This window comes from Pithys albifrons, chromosome 6 (genome assembly GCF_047495875.1).
Source record: "Pithys albifrons albifrons isolate INPA30051 chromosome 6, PitAlb_v1, whole genome shotgun sequence".
Classification (NCBI taxonomy): domain Eukaryota; kingdom Metazoa; phylum Chordata; class Aves; order Passeriformes; family Thamnophilidae; genus Pithys; species Pithys albifrons.
Genome location: NC_092463.1, coordinates 50,118,325 through 50,136,587, shown reverse-complemented (window position 1 = coordinate 50,136,587; position 18,263 = coordinate 50,118,325). Strand labels below are relative to the sequence as shown.

The 18,263-nt window shown below is 42.1% G+C and overlaps 1 protein-coding gene across 8 annotated transcripts in view; it reads left to right on the top strand.

Moving 5' to 3' along the window:
* Positions 1 to 16,988, top strand: part of OSBPL5 (oxysterol binding protein like 5) — a 178,563-nt gene extending 161,575 nt beyond the window's left edge. For all 8 annotated transcript variants that reach the window (XM_071558828.1, XM_071558832.1, XM_071558829.1 and 5 more), the window contains exons 12-23: positions 451 to 532; positions 1,177 to 1,275; positions 2,238 to 2,334; positions 3,288 to 3,386; positions 4,595 to 4,692; positions 6,719 to 6,808; positions 9,538 to 9,674; positions 12,281 to 12,466; positions 13,013 to 13,151; positions 13,807 to 13,924; positions 14,531 to 14,633; positions 15,650 to 16,988. In XM_071558828.1, the coding sequence (XP_071414929.1) occupies positions 451 to 532; positions 1,177 to 1,275; positions 2,238 to 2,334; positions 3,288 to 3,386; positions 4,595 to 4,692; positions 6,719 to 6,808; positions 9,538 to 9,674; positions 12,281 to 12,466; positions 13,013 to 13,151; positions 13,807 to 13,924; positions 14,531 to 14,633; positions 15,650 to 15,785 (1,384 nt within the window). In that variant the 3' untranslated portion in view covers positions 15,786 to 16,988. The remainder of the gene's footprint in view (positions 1 to 450; positions 533 to 1,176; positions 1,276 to 2,237; positions 2,335 to 3,287; positions 3,387 to 4,594; positions 4,693 to 6,718; positions 6,809 to 9,537; positions 9,675 to 12,280; positions 12,467 to 13,012; positions 13,152 to 13,806; positions 13,925 to 14,530; positions 14,634 to 15,649) is intronic.
* The last annotated feature ends 1,275 nt before the right edge of the window (positions 16,989 to 18,263 follow it).

The following is an 18,263-nucleotide window of genomic DNA, read 5'->3' as shown; positions in this document are numbered from 1 at the left end:
ATGTAGCACACCAGTTTTAGAGGTATTTTAAGGAAGAGGGAAACAAAAGGAGACAGAAATAGAATTGTCTTTGATTTTGATGGCATAGGTATTACTCTTTTTATGACTCACACTATTATTATTTGCTGTGACTAAATGCAACTGTGAGTGACAGTCCCACATTAACATACTTGAATGTCCAATCAAACACAATACAGTCCAGAACTTTTATTAGCCTTTCTGCAGGACTGCAGAACAAGGGGGGGCCACTTTTTAACAGTTTGTGTTGGATAATGTATGCTAAAAAAAAAATTAGTTCTGCAGTGCACACACGTTTTTCACTGGCAGCATCAGAGAAACTACTTCCCTTTAGTTCTGGAGAAATAATATTGAAATGAATGCTACCATGCTGGTAGGAAATGCATGTCATGTGTGACCAGTATATTGAGCATTTTATGTTCTGTTCTGCAGGGCTGTCCTTGAAGATGATCCATACACTCGAATGAAGCAAGTTTTGAGGTGGTATCTGTCCGGCTTCTATAAGAAGCCAAAGGTAAACGGAGGCATGAATTTCAGGTTGTAGTGGCCATTGCAGTCTTCTGCTGTGGTTGTGTATTTCTCTATTGCCTCTTCTTTGACAATTTACCTCTTCTATTGTTCTGAAGACTTTGACCATTACTTTTAAAACTGAAGTTGCATTTGGTTTTGGAATAGATAATGAGTACAAAATAGTGTTGCTCAACCTCGGAGCCTTTACACTGGACAATTAAAACACAAAATGGTCATTTATAAGCAGCATGTCCTGGGATGCAAGACTTTTCCATTTGCTGAAAGCAGATCTCCTTTCTCTTTTCAGGCCTGTTAATACTGCTGTGCTATTTTTCCACATCATTATGCACCTGCTATGTATAGCAGCAGCAATAATAAGGTTTGATCATCTTGTAAGGCTTTGATCAGGCAGTATTAAATATTAAATTGGTGAGAATAGCATGGTGAGACTACCATGGCTCAGATTAAAATATTCAATTTGATTTGGTTCAATTTGATTATGAGGATATATGTAACTAGTTCTTCAGTTTTCATTCTTGTAGTTGACTTAGTTTAAAACACCAGAGAGAAAATTATTCTGTTGTGGCGATCTGTAGAGCTGGGTTGCAAATCTTCATTTGTAGCAGGTTATGATTCCTGGTTTTTCAGGGAATAAAAAAGCCATACAACCCTATTCTTGGAGAGACATTTCGCTGCTGTTGGTTTCACCCGCAGACGAACAGTCACACATTTTACATAGCGGAACAGGTAAGTTGCTTTACTTGCATGCTCCCGTGTTGCAAACAGCAACCTGATAGCACCTCCATGCCTAGAAACATATCTTACCTAGGAGAGGAACTTGAAGTTTGTGTAAATATCCAGAGTATAACATGGGGTAAAACGGCTGCTGATCATTTTTCTTTTCAAATTGGCAGAAGTTACATGAGGTTTGGTGGGCATTCAAGACTATAAAAGCAGGTCTCCCATATATAACATCAACTTCCTCAATAAAGACGTTTCCCATGAGATTCTGCCCTACTGGTTTCTTACTGTTAATAAAATGTTGTGTTGCCTCTGACAAAAGGGGCATAAAACACACAAATCCTTCCATCTTTTATTTCTAAACTTACTATAGTGATTTTAATAGTAGTAGATTAAGGTCTTATCTGTATGTCTTTGTGAATAAATGAAGGGCAGAGCTCACAAGTAAACTGATGTGAAAAAATGTAGTTTGACATTTATAGTGTTAAATAAAGGGATCCAAGAAACATGTGGGCTTTGGTAAAGGGGCTCCCTGTTTCACATACACTTTTTTCCCTATTTAATCAGATAATTTTTGCTATGTTAAAATATTGATTTCAGCCACTGCATCCATTTTTTGGAGGTTATTAAAATGCTGCTCAGAAGTTCTGCAGTGTTCATTTATTGTGTTGAAAATCTGACACTCTACCTGTTCACCTAAAGTGATCTCACATGTACAAGGTCAAGAAAATACAGGGTGGGGTAGAAAGTTTAGATATATAATGTTCTCATATATGAGGACAGGTATCATGCTCCTTCCTTTAATATGGAGGTTAATGCTGCAGATGGGTGGGGCTTAGAGGACTCTGCTCAGTCCTGCATCCTGTGTTTTGTTCTGTCCCTAAAGCCTTTGAGGCTGTGTGTGCACTCACGGGTCTGCTTAGCATGTACAGACTGCTCTAAATGACCCCTGCTTCTTTTTATTCTAGGTATCCCATCATCCACCAGTGTCAGTTTTTCATGTCAGCAATAGGAAGGATGGATTCTGCATTACTGGCAGCATTCTAGCTAGGTCCAAGTTTTATGGTAAGGCATTAAGTCTCGGCATCTCCAAGGTAACATTGTGGCATTGGTTTTCCTTTGTTTTTCAATCACTCCTGTGTTGAGAGTTAAGAACAAAGAAATGCTTATAAGGTCTATCACTAGGATAGCCTAATTTCTTGTCTTGACTCTTCTGGGTTTTCTCCATTTCCACCATTTCAGTGTGACACTACAGTGAACTTGAAAAAAAAATGAGATAGAAAGATTGAGAGATTTTAAAATCTGTTTTTCGAAAGCAAATGTCCATGAGAATGTATGGGCAGTTGGTTGTCAGACAACTTTATGTGTTCTCATGGATGAATCACTTTACAGCTATCTGACCATCTGAATGCCAGATGCAGAAATCTCTGTATAAATAGTACACTCTTTATCTAGCTCCCAGGTTTCTGACAGCAGAACCCCAGAGCTTCAAAATGTCCTTGAATCTTTTACTATCAGTGGAAACCGGGCAACTCCAGACTCTGAAACAATGTTGCTATTTGAAATACTTCTTTTGTTTAGAGAAACACCTCTTGATTACTGTCGTCTGCTAAGTCTATTTGCTGAAACAATTGTAAATAATCTTTGCCGTCCTTCTGGCAATTTTATTTGTTACCTGGGATCAGACACAATCAGAAAAGTTGTGAGAACAGAAGGATCCAAAAAAACTTGTAAGCATTAAAACTGCTTTCTGCATCCCACTAATGACCTGTTTAATCTGCTTCGCTTTCTGCAACAGGGGCCAAATGCTAGAGCAAATAAGAGCCATACAGCAGAGTTTGTTAGAACTGCCTGCCTCCAGCTGCATGATTTGCAGGGTTCTAGATTAGGAGCATTTCATATTTTTCCTTCATTAGGGACTGACATTTAAATGGAAATTCTTTTTCTAGAGTAGGATGAGGGACCATGTGTAACATGCATTTTTTTAATGTGTATGTATTTGTTATTTTAAATTCTAGGTAACTCACTTTCGGCACTGTTGGATGGGAAAGCAAAGCTTACGTTTCTAAACAGGGGGGAAGACTATATAATTACTATGCCGTACGCCCACTGTAAAGGTAAGTTATGACTCTTCAAATAGGAAGCAAACAGAAAGGATAATACAATGGTATCTTACTGACTAACTTTGCACTTGCTCTCCACTCTCAAGTAAGTGACACCACAGGGACTGGTAACTCCAGAGAGCAGTTACTCCACACATGAGTCATAGGGCTCACCAGGATACTGGTAATGCTCCCTGAAGTCTTCTTGGTTTGTTTGTGCAGAGCTGAGGGCAGAATTACGCCTATCAACGTTAGTTTAACACTTTGTGGAAACAGAAAAATACTGCATGTATGCACTGCAGATAAAGTGAAGATTGAAAGAATAAGACTACATTTTTGACCTTCTGAGGATAAAAAGTTTCTCTTAAGTTAACACTGAAATTGTTTATTATATTTTCTCACTTTTTGAGAAAAAAGGAAAATCCCGAATTCTCTTCCAATCTTTTTCAATTTCTTTGTTACTGTAATCATATATCCCTTAGGGTATGAGCTGCCTCGGTGAGGCTGATACTTGTTACTGTGTGGCTTTGCTCCCTTGAGCTGATGTGCACTGAAACTGGGGGATGGCTGCTGATTCACTGCTCCTTAGGAAGCATTTCTCCTCAGTGGCATGTCAACCACAGTGATAAAATCAGCAGTTGGATCCAATTTTGGTTTGTGTATATTTTTTAATCTGGCATGTAGGCTTCAAAGTTAATATTTATGAGGGGCCTGGGTACTTGAAAACAGTATCTTCTGTAAATCACACTCTGTGAACTACTCCCCTGCAGAAGTCTTTTTCTTGTCAATTTTTCTTTTTCTGCAAATGGTAAACATCTATAAGAAGTCTCCTACATGACTACTAGTCTCCCAGATTCTGCTGAATCCTGTTACAGCTTCTCTCTGTCCCATCCACCCTGTGAGAAGCAACTGGGTCTGTTTAAGCATTGGTATAAATAAAGTTGCTGGGCACAACTTCCCTTATTTTTCCTGTCCCACTTTCAGCTTGCCACAGGTGCACTATTAGCACCTGTGAGTCAAGTTATTTCATAGCCCATGTAATAAATGGGAAATATGGACACAAGGGAGGATTCTTCAACCATTTCCCGGAAACTTCGGGCTTCTGTCTTTTCAAATCTTTAAGCTAAGTAGTGAATTTCACAGCATGTCAAGAGCCAGATTGACTTGAGGAAGGAGATTGCTTCTGCTGGGGGCCTCTCTGAAGCCTCTTTTTTTTCTTTCAGGACTTTTATATGGTACCATGACAATGGAGCTTGGAGGGAAAGTTACCATTGACTGTGAGAGAACTAACCACAGGGCAGAACTGGAATTCAAGCTAAAGGTAAGAGACATTATGGCCCCCATTTTGAATGGGTCTCAGGCTTGTCCTTGTGCCCCAGGCAGGGTTTCTCTGTATCCACCAGATCATTTCTATACCAGCAATGTACATGTGCACCACGGCAGGGCCTACCTGGAGAGGAGCATCACCCTGCAGTCAGTTTTGCCTCTTGCAACTCAATTTGAACCCAGAAAGCCTTAGTTTTATGCAGGATTTGTTCACTGCCAGCTAGTGGGCTCCTGATTCTGAAAGTTTAGCACCAACAGTGGTTTCTGTTTAGGCAGGTACAATTATTTTTGTTTTCAAAATACAGAGAGGTGTACAAACTACCTTGGGGCAAGTTAGGATGTGGATCTTTGGTGTAGCTCTCCAGTAGCCCTCACATCTATACTCTGACCTCACAGGTGTTACAGTGAGCTGTACCTTGTGTTTCCCAAGGCTACAGGACCTTGCCTGGATGGCAGGGGAAGAGCCCATTTTCAGGCAGATAATTCTGAGTGACTGTCACACTGACAAGCCTCCCACTGGCTTGTTCATGTAGCTAGTCCCTCCCCTGGAAAGCCTGATGATACAAATTTATGGTATGCAGACAAAATGGAGGCATCTGTGTTTATTCCTGTTACTGCATATGTTAAAATTTGGGAAGGAAAGTGATAACCTGTGACTTTTCTTGGACTGTTAACTTGCTTTTTAGGGAGCATCTGTTTCTTTTCTGCTCCAGCTAACAATTGTTTGCTTTGGAATAAAATGAAGGAAGGAGAACTAAGAGACTGCAAGACTTCAGAGTTGCAGCCTTAGACAATGTAAATGTGAGAGACCACTGAAGTTGGGGGAGTCTGTTGCAAACTGTATTTTTTTCGAGGGCAGTAATAATGTTCTGTCTTTATTTGCAAAGGAAGATGTTGTCCCATGCACTTCCTTGATGTTTGCACGTTCTTGTCTTTAAAGACTGTTCTCCCCATAGGCCTGGTCTGCTTCATTGAGGCCAGTTGGATATTTCTCTGACTTCAGTCAGTGTAATCTCAAACCTACAAACACTTCAGAGCTTAAAGTGCAGACCATTCTTTTCTAGCTTGAAAACAATATCCTTAATCTAAAGCCAACTCTGAAGGGTCCCTGTGTCTTAATTACATGCTCTGCTTTGAGTATTTCTTGTCTACCTTTTTTAGTAGAATTGAAAAATTAAAGATAAACCCCATAACTTAATTATTAATTCAGATATGTGCCAGTTCTCTGCTGGATTGCAAATGCTTGAGAAACTTGTGATCTCTTCATCCATGGGTGTTGTGTGAAATTTAGTTTTATATTGCTATTTAAAAAAAATTTAAAAGTTCTTCTGCATGAATATTATTGGAAAGTAGCTGCTAAAACATCTGAAGAAATGTTGTGTGGTATGAATAGAAGAGCTGGCCACTATCACTGCTGTTTCCTGTGTTTGGCAGACAGGAGATAAGGGGAATTTTCCATTGTTCTGAGATTCTTTTCCTTGACTCTGGAAATACCCTTTCTCTTTTGTTTTATTTTGTTTACTGCTGACGAGAGCTTCCTCACTGGAGAACTGACACAGATTTGGGCATCAGCAGTGCCACACAGCTGTTGCTGTCCCATAAGCAGGAAGAATCAGCGTTAGTGCTGCACCTTTGCTTTGGACAAGGCTGCAAGTATAAGGGTGCAGACTGTAATGTGATTCTGGACAGTGGGAAGGACTTGCCCACATACACACCCCCAATGTCTAGCTGACAAGAAATAAGTCACCTGCAACGAAGGTGAGGTCTTGCACTGCTGAATGTTAATGCATCTGAAGGTTTATCTCCCTGCAGGTACAGTGATTTTGGTCTTGCATACAAGAGGAAGAGAGCACAATTTGAGACAGTCAAAATCCATGTTAAAGCTCATTCTGCTTTTCCTTAGAAAAAGTGGAAGTCAAGCAGGTTGCATTTTTCTTCCCTTCTGTTGCATCACTGTATTTGGTTGCCTTTCAGTTCTCATTAGAGTGATCATACTTTCTGTTCTTGTTCTCCCCTGACAGCCCTTCTTCGGTGGCAGCGCGAGCATTAATCAAATCTCTGGGAAGATTAAATCAGGAGAAGAAGTGTTAGCAAGTCTCAATGGACACTGGGTAATGCACAATAATCAAAGTTGCTGACAGGTTAAGTGCGCATGGCATCAGGGTGTGTGGGAGGACTGGCAGCCCTTGACAGGCTCCCTGCGACGGCGTGGGTGCTGCCAAGAGCCGTGTCCTGCCTATTCCCGCCAGCTGAAGGGAGTGCAGTCAGGCAGAGCTTTCCAGGCCACACCTCTCAAGGTACCTCACAAGGTGTTTTACACTTCAGTAGTCCCATCAACCTGCAGTATGGGCAACTCCCAGAGCCTGGGCCAAAGCTGAGAACAGTAAGGAGGGTTTCCATCAAAGCCAGTGGTTCTGTATTTAGAGTCTGAGGCTTAGCACAAGCACTGATGGCAAGAGACACAGCATGTATTAGGTGCAACTGTGAAGGTCATGAGGCTTCCTTTTGTCTTGATGTGTTCAGTATTTCTTCAGTTACATCAGTATCAGGGAAGAACTTCCTGGAGTTTTGAATTCATTATTTATGATAAAAAACAGTTATTCCTCTGTTCATGAGATGAAGAACAGAGACATAAATTCATTGAGGGTCTATCTGAGTGGGCAGCTCAGAACAGTCAGCAGAGCACCTAGCACCCTTGTGCACTTAGTATACACAAGTGAATCACTTCAAGTCACCTTCAAGCCAAAATCCAGCAAGAATAAAGTCACGTGGTGAAGGATGTAGTCTAGTTTTCATGGAAATTCATGGTAGCTGGGGCAAAAACGGTGAACATTTGGCTTGGGGATGGACATTTAGGTATTTAAGCAATTTTTGGACATCTGCATCATCATTATAGTTATCCTGTGCTCCCTTTCCAGTCCATAGAAATTGCCACTTCTGAGACAAGATTTGTCTCATCCTAAAGGAGTTATTTAAAGCAGGTCAGGTGAAATGTGCCTGGATAAAACCCTTTCTCTACTGAAGTCCTAACCACAATGCAGCCTTTGGTACTGGACTCCTCCTCTCAGGCAATCTGTCTTTTTACATAAAAAGCTGATGACAATTTTGAAATTGGGAGATTTGCCCTTTTTAGGTCTGTGCAAGGTGATTTGCTCCTTGTGTCTGGGTAGGTTTCCCACTCTGAGCTCCTCTTCCTGCAGGATGAGCCTTGGCAACTGTGGCTTGTGCTGCGCCGTAGAGGACCTTGTCTGTGCAGGGTCCTCCAAACACCATCCACAAGAGTATGTAACTGGGGGGCTCCCCTGGGGTGCCGAGCCACACAGTTGTGTTGGACTCAGCTTCCAACCTTCTGTCCCTTTATTCCTCCCTTGTTCTTTGTCTGGGCTGTTTGTGGTGCACAAAACTATAATGCTGCATAAAAGAAGTTAAATGGCTTTGAAAGAATGGCTCCATGAGCCACTGTTTGCAATTGTTTGCTGTGAATAGAGGAGTTGCTGTGCAGGAGTAGGGATGGTGTTTGTTCTCCTCCCTCCCTGCTGAGAGTATTGGCCTGGTCTCCTGCTTTCCTCTGACACTGTCCAGTTTCCTGACAGAAACCCTTGCATCTGAAAGGTAAATTCTCTGCCTCAGAATCTGAAAACCCACCTGAATAAAGAAGGGAAACAAATCCCAATGCTTGTCAGTTCTAGGATCACAGCAGTAGGGGAGTGCTTTTATATATGCCCTTTAGAAATGCATGTAGTGATGCTTAGTCATGCCTGCCTGCCTCCTCTTACCCACAGCTGAGGGTCTCTTGGGGACCTGGGATCAGTCCTGAAACTGGCACATCAGGATGTGGCAGAGAAAGTCCTGAGGAAGACTTTGAGAAACAATGAGAGTCCCTCAGGGTTGCAGGCATTTCACAGCTGAAGATGAGATGACTTTGAGACATGCATCAGGAAACAGTGCATGGGGAGAAATGCAGCCAGTGGGATGCAAAGAAATTGGGCGGCTACAGGCAAAGCCAATAGCCATGACCCAAATAAGGTTTGCCTGGTACTCACACCATGTCCAGACAGCTGAATGGCACCAATATAGTGCTCAGCAGCTGTAACCACCTGATTCATTCCATTCACAGTCAGCATCAAGCTGTTCACTGTAAACTACTTATCTGACTCCGTGGCACTGCTGTGTCTGAGAGCAAGGGTAGGAAGCAGATTAGTTAAGTAGGGGCACAGCAATATTGTCTAGCCAGCCTCAGATCAGGGAAGTGCTGCTTGGTAGTTGGTTGCCAAGTAAATTGCAAGGAGTAAGAATTGAAGACCCCTGACATTTTGAAGACCTAAATGAAATTCGGGAGCAATAGTAGAGAAACCTGGCTAAACTGAAAGAGAAGAAAACACGAAAGAATATCTGAGCTTTAGCTCTCCTTTCTAGAGAGGACAGTAAGTATTTCAGTAGGCTCTGTGTGAGATTTCAGCATTGAGGTATGAAAGAAATACTGGAAAAGAACCTAGGGATCTTGTGTTTATGTGCTGGGTGGTAGCTGGGAGTAGGGAAAAAGCACCTTAGGGCTTCTGTGGGCACCCATGTCTGGGGACAAGACTAACAGAAGGGACTAGTCCCTTTATAATTATTCTGTGATTAATTCAGCCAGTGTTTCTGGGAATGCCTCACCTCCTTCATACTAGAAACTTTCAGGAGGCGTTCAATGAGATTTTATGGAAGAGAGGGGGAAAGAAGTCTCCTAACCAAGCTGTATTCCTCATCATCATTCAGAAGCAGCTTCCATTTGTCAGGATTATTTTCTGCCTTGAGTTTCTGATTGTTGTTAATGTTTTCACTTAATTTTGCTTCTCAGGATGGGGAAGTGCATATCAATGAGTTGAAAAGCGGGAATGCAGAAATATTCTGGAACCCGACTAGTGAAGTACGAAGGCAGAGGCTGAAGCGCCACATTGTGCTGTTTGAGGAGCAGACGGACTTTGAGTCAGAGAGGTAAAGAACTTGGGGAATGACTCACTGCTGTTTCCCTGCTGGGAGCAGGGCTCTGATCAGAGGGCTCAGCACAGACTTGGAAAGGAAGTGACCTGCTTTGTCTACACACATTACCCAGCCATTTACCTGGGTTTTTTCCAGGGTATTAGCTCTGGACTATTTCTATGAAATATAGCTCTAAAATAATGAGGAACCTGGGCTGAGGAATAGTGGAGGCTACATTTTATGTGCTTAAAATGTTGCCTGGACTCTGAAGATCATGAAAAAAGTCTCTGTAATTGCTGGAACACTTTATTGAAAGTCAAGGTGTCAACCTGTGGATGGATATCTTGTTAAGAAAGGTTGTTTCAGCCACAGGCTCTTAAACTAGATGCAGGAATTGTGGAAAGTCCTGGGGTCAGCAAAGCAGTAGTTTGAACCACATAACAAGATTTTATGAAAGAATGTAATTAAACATAAGTTTAACCCTGCCTCATAATCTCAGCTGAGATCTCCAATGACGTCTGCACCAGGATTTTTAGGGTGATCTAAACTACCTAAAAGTGTAGTCCTGGCAAATGACTTCGGAAATGGAGTGAATGACTAATGCATCACTGAACCAGTTGTTCAGCAAGAACATTATGTGTTGAACAATGTTATGTGGCACTGGCTTCAAACCTGCTAGTCTTGCCACCTCTCCAGTTTGGTCAGCCAGTACCAACCAACATCCCAAGCCAGAACGCGCAGTTTGCTGCCTGGCTCTGCATTACACTGGCCACCTTTCCTTTGATGTTGCATCACGTCACACTAAGAAGATTCCCCTTTTTACAGGTAAAAAAAGGGATTGTATGAAAGTAAGAACACATGAATGTATAATTTGTTCTGGACAGCAGTGGACGTTATGGACAAAAAAGTTGGCATTTGTAACTGACAGTTGCGCAATTGCCATTTCTGCAGAGCAGACCACACTACATTTCTCTATTAATCTTCTGAAGAAGATTCTTTTAAAGGAGATGAGAAATATCAGTTTTGTGGACAATGAATCTCCAGTTCTCTGTTTACTAGGTTATGGCCAGAGCTGACTCCCTTTGCTGCATCAGAGATTAATAATGATACATGCATCCAAGGGAAGGAGACAAAAGGGAGGGCAGAAATCCCTAACACACATTCCACTGAGCTCCTTCTGCTGACAGTTGTGTGAATAAATTACCATCTAATCCACTCAAAATCAGCTGAAAATCACCTATTTTCACAAATGTGGGAGAGTCTCTGAAGCTCATACTGTTATGCAGCTCACTGTGGAGGGTTTCCTTGCCTGACACATACAGCTCTTGATGGAGTAATTTGCCCTTGTCTAACCAATTTGTGTGTGTCCCTCTGAGGTTCTTAGAATTAGAGGACTTGCTCTTTACACCATTGGTTCCTTCGGACTGGCTTTACACCAGCGCAGTACTTTGTCAGGCTGTTTTTTCCACTCCTCCCCCACCCTCATCGCTGACTTCGAATTGCATTTCCTTCCTTTGTTTCTGAGATAAATGATTCATAAATGGGAGTGACTTGTTAAAAAAGAAAGGAAAGCATTCCTCTGCCTTCAGTTAATTATGTAGGAGGCCGCATTTTTGGAAGTGTGTCAATGTGTGCTGAGAGAAATACAATGAAAGCATCAGTATCCGTTTTAAATTAAGAGCTTCACAGCAAGCTCCAAATTAAATGCAGTTATGTATACATTTTCTAACTGGAGGGCAGGTTTTTTTGAAGCTGGGAATATTGGAACAGCCTGGATCTCCTGTGCATAGTGTAGCCACCCAGTAATGTTTTGGGAGGGCTAGCTGCTAGTCTCAGAAGTATTTCCAATCTGAAATGAAGATTAGAGTGCTTTGATTAGAGGAACTAATCTGAAATGAAGATTAGAGTGCTTTGATTAGAGGAACTACGAAGAGGCCTATCATAAGCTTGGCTATAGTAAAAAAAGTAAAAGGCAGATCTGCTCCCCAGGGCAGAGGCTCAGTGAGACATCATATGATGGATCACATATCCTTTGGCAACTGAAAACAAACGCAGGTGAAACCCTTCATGCTTGCAGTGTGTGAGCACAAGGACTCGTCCATTGCTGGCACATTGAATCAGCTTCCTGCAGATCTGGTTGCTAATCCTATATAGTTGTACAACATGCAAGATGTGCACATGAATTCATTTTCCAGTGCTTTTAAACTTTAAATATAAAGGCTTTGTTTAAGGGATAGACATTAACACAAAGGCTCCTAAACAGAAATGCCTGAAAGGGCAAGGAAGAGAACAGATTCTCTATCAATCACCTCTATAGAGGCCACTGATTTCAGTGAATTGAGGATAACTATCCTATGTACCCAGACAGCACTGAAGAATTAATGAATATTGTAGGTGATGTTATCTAAGGGAAAGTATTCTTTTGTACTTCAGCAGGTCATTATATACAGCATTCAGTGTTGCCATTCTTTAATTTACAAGCCAAAATTAGGCTGAGCAGTCCTGCCACAGTTCCTCTTGGAGTATCAATAGACCAGACAAATGCCTGCTCTAAAGTTCCAGCTGGCAGAATGCAGTGCTGGTTCTAAGGTTGTTTTACTTGCTTCCTTGTTTATTTCTAGGCTTTGGCAGCACGTTACCAGTGCAATAAACAGAGGTGATCAACACAAGGCAACGCAGGAAAAATTTGTGCTGGAAGAGGAGCAGAGGAATGCTGCCCGGGAGCGGAGAGAAAACGGCACAGAGTGGAAACCACTGCTCTTCCAGCATGATGCTGTGACTAATGAATGGCACTACAAATATGAGGAGTGAGTGGTGGGCTTGGGGGTTATAAACAGACCTCACTGCTTGAGTCCCTGGGGATGCAGCCAAGGTTACAGACCTGTAATTGGAGTCCTGCTGTTCCCCAGACTATGTCCAAAGCTTGCCCTTTCTGAGCTCCATGTCATCATTAGAATACATATTGCTGATACTAATTGGGAATAGCTGGAAATGGGCTCTCAGCAATGGAAAATCCACTGTGCCATTGATGCAAATCCCTATTGCTGCAATCCACTGTGGAGTCATTTAGCAGAAATTTTCTGCACTGTGTGAGCAGAGTTAAAAACTATGCTCTCCTCCTCTGCCAAGAAAGGTGAAGCCTCTGGAGACTGACCTCCCTCATTTATTGCAAGGAACTGGTGAATGTGGAGGGAAGTATCTGTTACTCTTGTCACTGCATCTGGAAACTCCAGTTACTGTCAGGGATGATTGCCGGCCCTGATGCACGTGGAATTAGTGTATTGGTCGTAACACACCTGGTGTGGGATTCTTGCTTTTCTGATGGTTTTTTTTATTATTATTTGTCTCAAAAGTCTAAGACCTTGGGATCCTTTGAACGACATTGCCCAATTTGAGAAGGATGGAATACTTCAGACAATGGAAAGACAGTTATCCACAAGGATGTCAAACCACAAAACAACATGCATAAACAATCAAATTACACGGCACAAGGTAAAAAGCCTGTTTTGGTGAATATAGTATTCTTTAGGATTGTTTAGATACACAGCCGTTTTCTACAGCATGTTCATGTAAGCATAGCATAGGCTAAAACGTTTGTTTTGGGTAGATACAGCTTATGACTGTAGACCTCCAATATCATACCATCATTGACTCCAAATAGTTGTAATTATTGGTTGACATACTGTATCCATTTTGGCATTGTTCTTCCACCTAATGTTTTTGACAGTGACCCATGTTTTTGACAGTTTAAATCCATCATGCACCTTCTGAAAAAACTTCCCAGGGAAATTTGGTTCTAATTTTTCCTTCTTTTCATCCTTTCTCTTATGTATCTAGTTGAGCAGGTACACAGTTCAGCAAAGGAACTGTAAGGTTTATCACTAATATGTGTCAGTTAAAGCTGCAAGAAGAATAATTTGGTTAGGTGTCTTAAGGATGTTGTCATTTGATTAAATGCTTCAGTACAGGATATGTGTGTGATATCCTTAAGTAGGTGCCAGGAGTCCAGCTACTAGGAGTTGTTGAGAAAGCAATCAGACTTCATAATCTCACATATATCCCAGTATCCTGAATTATTTTGTTTAAAGCAAACACACAAGTCTTCAATTTGACAGCAACTGAGTCTCTTAATCCTTGTTTTATCCAGAGGTCTGCCAAAGACTGCAGGCGCCGTAAAACCAGTGATCAGCCGTCCAACCACAGCCAGAATACAGAGAGCAGCTGTTCAACACCAGAGTCAGTGCAGGAGCTCTCAGATGATGATGGCAAGTATTAGTGTATCACTGGGTCAGGCTTTAATGTTCTTCTCTTGCTACCTTATTCCTTGAGCCAGCCCTGGGACATTTCCTGGCCCAGTTAATACCACAGGCAAACACACAGCATGTTCTGCTTTTGTGTTCTCTGTACTTCTTTTCTCTCTGCCTTGCGTTATCCATGCCAACAAAGGCTTCCCAACTCCTGGCACAAACACATTGGAAAAATACACAGACATTTCAGTCAACAGATAGGAAATGGCCTTCATAATTTTCTTTTCTCTGCTTTTGTTAGAGGTGACATTGAATGTTTCAGAGATAGGTGCAGGTGTGAACACTCCGTTCTCCTCCTCTCTGCTGGGGAGCGTGCTGCAAAGACTGTTTCCTGAGAGCTGACTGAGAAGGGGCCCCAGACCAGTGTCACAGTGGCCTGAGTCTTCAGGGTGGAAGATTCTGTTCACTGTCTCCTTCTCCCCATGCTTCCGCCTGAAAGTGTCCCCTCTGGCTGTGACAATTAGATCATAGCCAGTCACTTGCTAGGTGCATCTGTGTTGTGTTTCATCACTTCCACCAGAATGGTGATGCAAAGCATAATTGTTCCTCAATACTTTGCCACAGGGTTTGAAAGCCTGTGTGCTCAGTGCGGGAAAGAAATGAATCACCTGAAGGAAATTCACTCAGCCGTCTTATCTCTACAGAAAGCCCAACAGGACATACACAGGTAACCATTTTCTGTCATCAAATCAATTATTTTAATGGGCTAAAAATAACCTGTGGCATTTAACTCATCACTGTGGCCTTTGGAGGGTCTTTTTCAGCTGCCTGAGTGCAGGTAACAGTTGTTTCCATAAGTAACCAATTAACACACCAGAAAGACAAATGCGTCCCCTGCTTGAAGCAGCGAGGAAATATCTTCCTCTTAAGACTCTCTTTATAGCCAAAAAGCTTCACGTCAACTTGTTTCACACCTCATGGCATTCTGGACTGCAGAACAGCTGTAGAAATTGGGAGGGGCTGAGCTAGATTCTGGCTACAAACAAATCTCTGCTAGGCATGAGGTCTCCCTTTTTGTGAAGCATGTTATGGATTTCATTAGTTTGCTGTAGAGATGCAGGTGTTTGGTCTGAAAAACTGGGCTGCATGGTGAAAAGCAGTAACTTCCCACATTTTGTTTAAATGGTTAATTGCCATCTAAGGGAAGTTGTGGTCACACCTGCTGCTGACAAAAGGCTTTGCCCTGCAGGCATCTGTAGGCTGGACAGGGGGATTATTAACTGCTACAATCTGCTCCAGGGAGCCCTCTGGTTCCCCATTCTGTAAGGAATATTATCCAGCTCTCCCGAGGCTTGTGACCCACCATTTCTTGATGCCAGAGCCACTGGTGATACAGCTTGAGCTTCTCTGCAGCTCTTGGGGGTATCCAGGGCAGGCTCTTGTGTTTGGGAAGGTTAGGGCATAAGTTCGTGAGTGAGCACTGAATGAAGTGATGTCTTGGGGTTTGAACCCTTACATTTTCCCATGCCAAACAGCCTGCTCTGCCTGATCCAGATGCAGCAGAAGTACTAATCTTTCTGTTAAAAAGAGGGAAGTAAAGTCTGCAGGGACACAGTTCTGTACCCATGAGGGTGTCTCCAAAGTACAGGGATCCTTTGTGATGTGGAAGTTCTGGGTATGTGCACACATGTGAGTGCACAGCTACCTCCAACACACAAATAATCATACTGCTTTCTTTTCCAGAAACCTCAGTGCTCTGAACAAAAAGTCCTTCCACAGGAAGGCCTCTTCTGAAAGCTTCCTCCTGGACTCTCGCTGTTGGTTTCTCCTCTGCATCTTTCTTACGTGTCAACTATTCATTAATTATGTCTTCAAATAAAATCGCTACATTTGGCAGCAATAATGATTACGGGCTGCTGGAGGGGGGCCACTCGCGCAAGGAGCCCAGCGAGGCACCAAAGCACTTTAGAACCAACACAGCAGAGGTGGAAGAAAGTAGAAAAATGAGGTTAAAAAGGGACCTGGGAACCTGCAAAACTTTGTTCCTGCAGATTATGTCATTTTTGCCTTTTACATGTACATCTTCAAGGACCTCTTAACCTGTATGGGCCTTAATGCTGAAGCCAAATGTAGCTTTAATTGTGCAATTTGTTTTCTATGTCTTGTCATTTTCTGATGCAATTAATAATTACACAGCAGTATTGGTAACCCCAAAATGGTAAACACCTCAGTGTTTTGGAAAGGTTATGCTGGCCTGGGTCATAGCTGCAGAAGTGAGGAAGGGAGTGCAGCTGGGGAGCTGTAAAGAATTGATGGCCATGGTGCCTGTCCGGCTGCCTTTTAATTATGGGCGGGAGCACACTTGGTCCAAAAATCCACCCCTGGGATATTAAGTCATGATTTGTTTTGTCAGCACACACAGAATGGGACCTCAGGATGTGTTTTATTTTCCATTCCAGAGGAACTGTAAATATGCACAATTTCCTAGAGCCATTCCTCTTTAGGAAATGGGAAGTATTCAGTGAAAACTCCTCATTTGGTTACAGAGCTGACTGGTGTACTGGATCTCGCCCATCGAGTGTAATGTCAGATATGCCTGTTTGTAAAACCTGGTCACTTACTATTATTATTATTTACTATATGGCTGTTTTATAATGTCACACACTAGCATTGTAGAGAGGAATCCACTGCGCCAGCATAGGTGAGAAGGATGGGAGCAATATAGGTGTATGTGGGGTTGGTCTTAGGCACATTTTTCATCAAAGGTCAGGAAAGAGGGAGGGTTTTGCCACTGCATTGTGCAACTCTGTTAATAGTCTTCCTATTTTACACCATTTTTTAAAGATTTGCAATATTTTCTGTAGACTGCGGTCAATACTAAGCCTTTCTTTTCTGGCCTGAAGTAGTTCCAAGTGGTAAGTACTGCTATATATACAGCCTTAAAATACTTAGTGGTGGTGCCAGTCTGGGCTATCTTTCAATGTAAATGTTTCCAAATTTTTAAGTACATTCCTCATATTCCCCAGTTAGGGGAAATCTGTTTGTGCTTGATATGTTGAAATAAAACTACACACAACTTTCAGTGGCGGTCTATCTGACAAGTTATTTTTGGTTTTGTATTTGACAGCATTTTACACATAAATCACTTTCTAGGGGAAAGCCTACAGGAAAAGGCCTCCAAGAATCTTAGACATAGGCCATAAGTTAGAACAGCAATAGTATTTTGATACCTCTCTGGCTGAAATTGTCTGTGTCTTCTAATTGTAGCAACTTCCTCAGAATAGAGAGAAAAGTGGTTTCTTTTGTTTTCCCTCTTACACATGTAAATGTACAGACTTGTCTTGGACTTAGAAAACCTTTCTATTAAGGAGGTATCATGATGATAGCAAATAGACAGTTCCATGAAGAGAACCACAGCTTCCTGACATGAACAGACAGGGCATCTGGAAACCAACATTCAGGGAACTGATCACAAATAACAACGGGCGAGAGTGACTTTATTAGCAAAAGTCTCCAGAAAACCAAAGGGTTCTTGATCCTTGAGAAATCATCCTTGAAGAATGTCAACATTATTGATCCAGATTGGGTGCCTTTTTTAAGGACATCATCCTAGTCAGCCTTTCTGAGGAAGTCTGACCTGTGCCTTGGTGAGATGGAGTCTGCCTGCCACACTATGCAAAGTCCTGCACCATGCACTTACCTTGAAAGTGTTCACTCCTAAAGCTATGCAAACATGTCTATTAATCTCCTTTGAATACTTCCACAAATCAGCACGTCTCTGGCCTGTCAGCACAGCCTTCCTCATCACACACATCCTGCTTTGGTATTGTTCGAGTTGCAGATAGACCCTCTCCATTTCTGTAGACCTATTTACAGCTCTTGGGTACAACTGTATGTGGGTTTGAGAAATGCTTACTAAAACACCAACAGGAAAAAGAAAACAAAACCAGCCCATACCCATCTGAACCAAAGAGAAGCAGTGCTGAGCAAGAAGCCTTTGCCAGGTGTAAATGTGACTGCTTGAAATTGTTTGGATCATTTCCATTTTACCAAACTATGCACCCCACAAGAGTTTCACTGGGACTTGTTGCCGCAGTTAAGTAAACACTGTTGTCGAGAGAGGAGCAATTTCAGTGAAACAAACTATCAACCTAGGTAAACTAATGCCTAAGCAGAGCAGGAATTTCCAACATCTGCTGCTGCTGCTGCCCCAGAGCATTAAAAGATAATCCAAAAAAGGAACAGTCTCTAAATCCTTGTGCCATTAATTTTAATGCAATTTCAACGTCTGGAGGCGAATGTTACTACATGCCAGTTTACATGCGCATGGAAGGTGAAAGGTATTCTTGATGAAAAT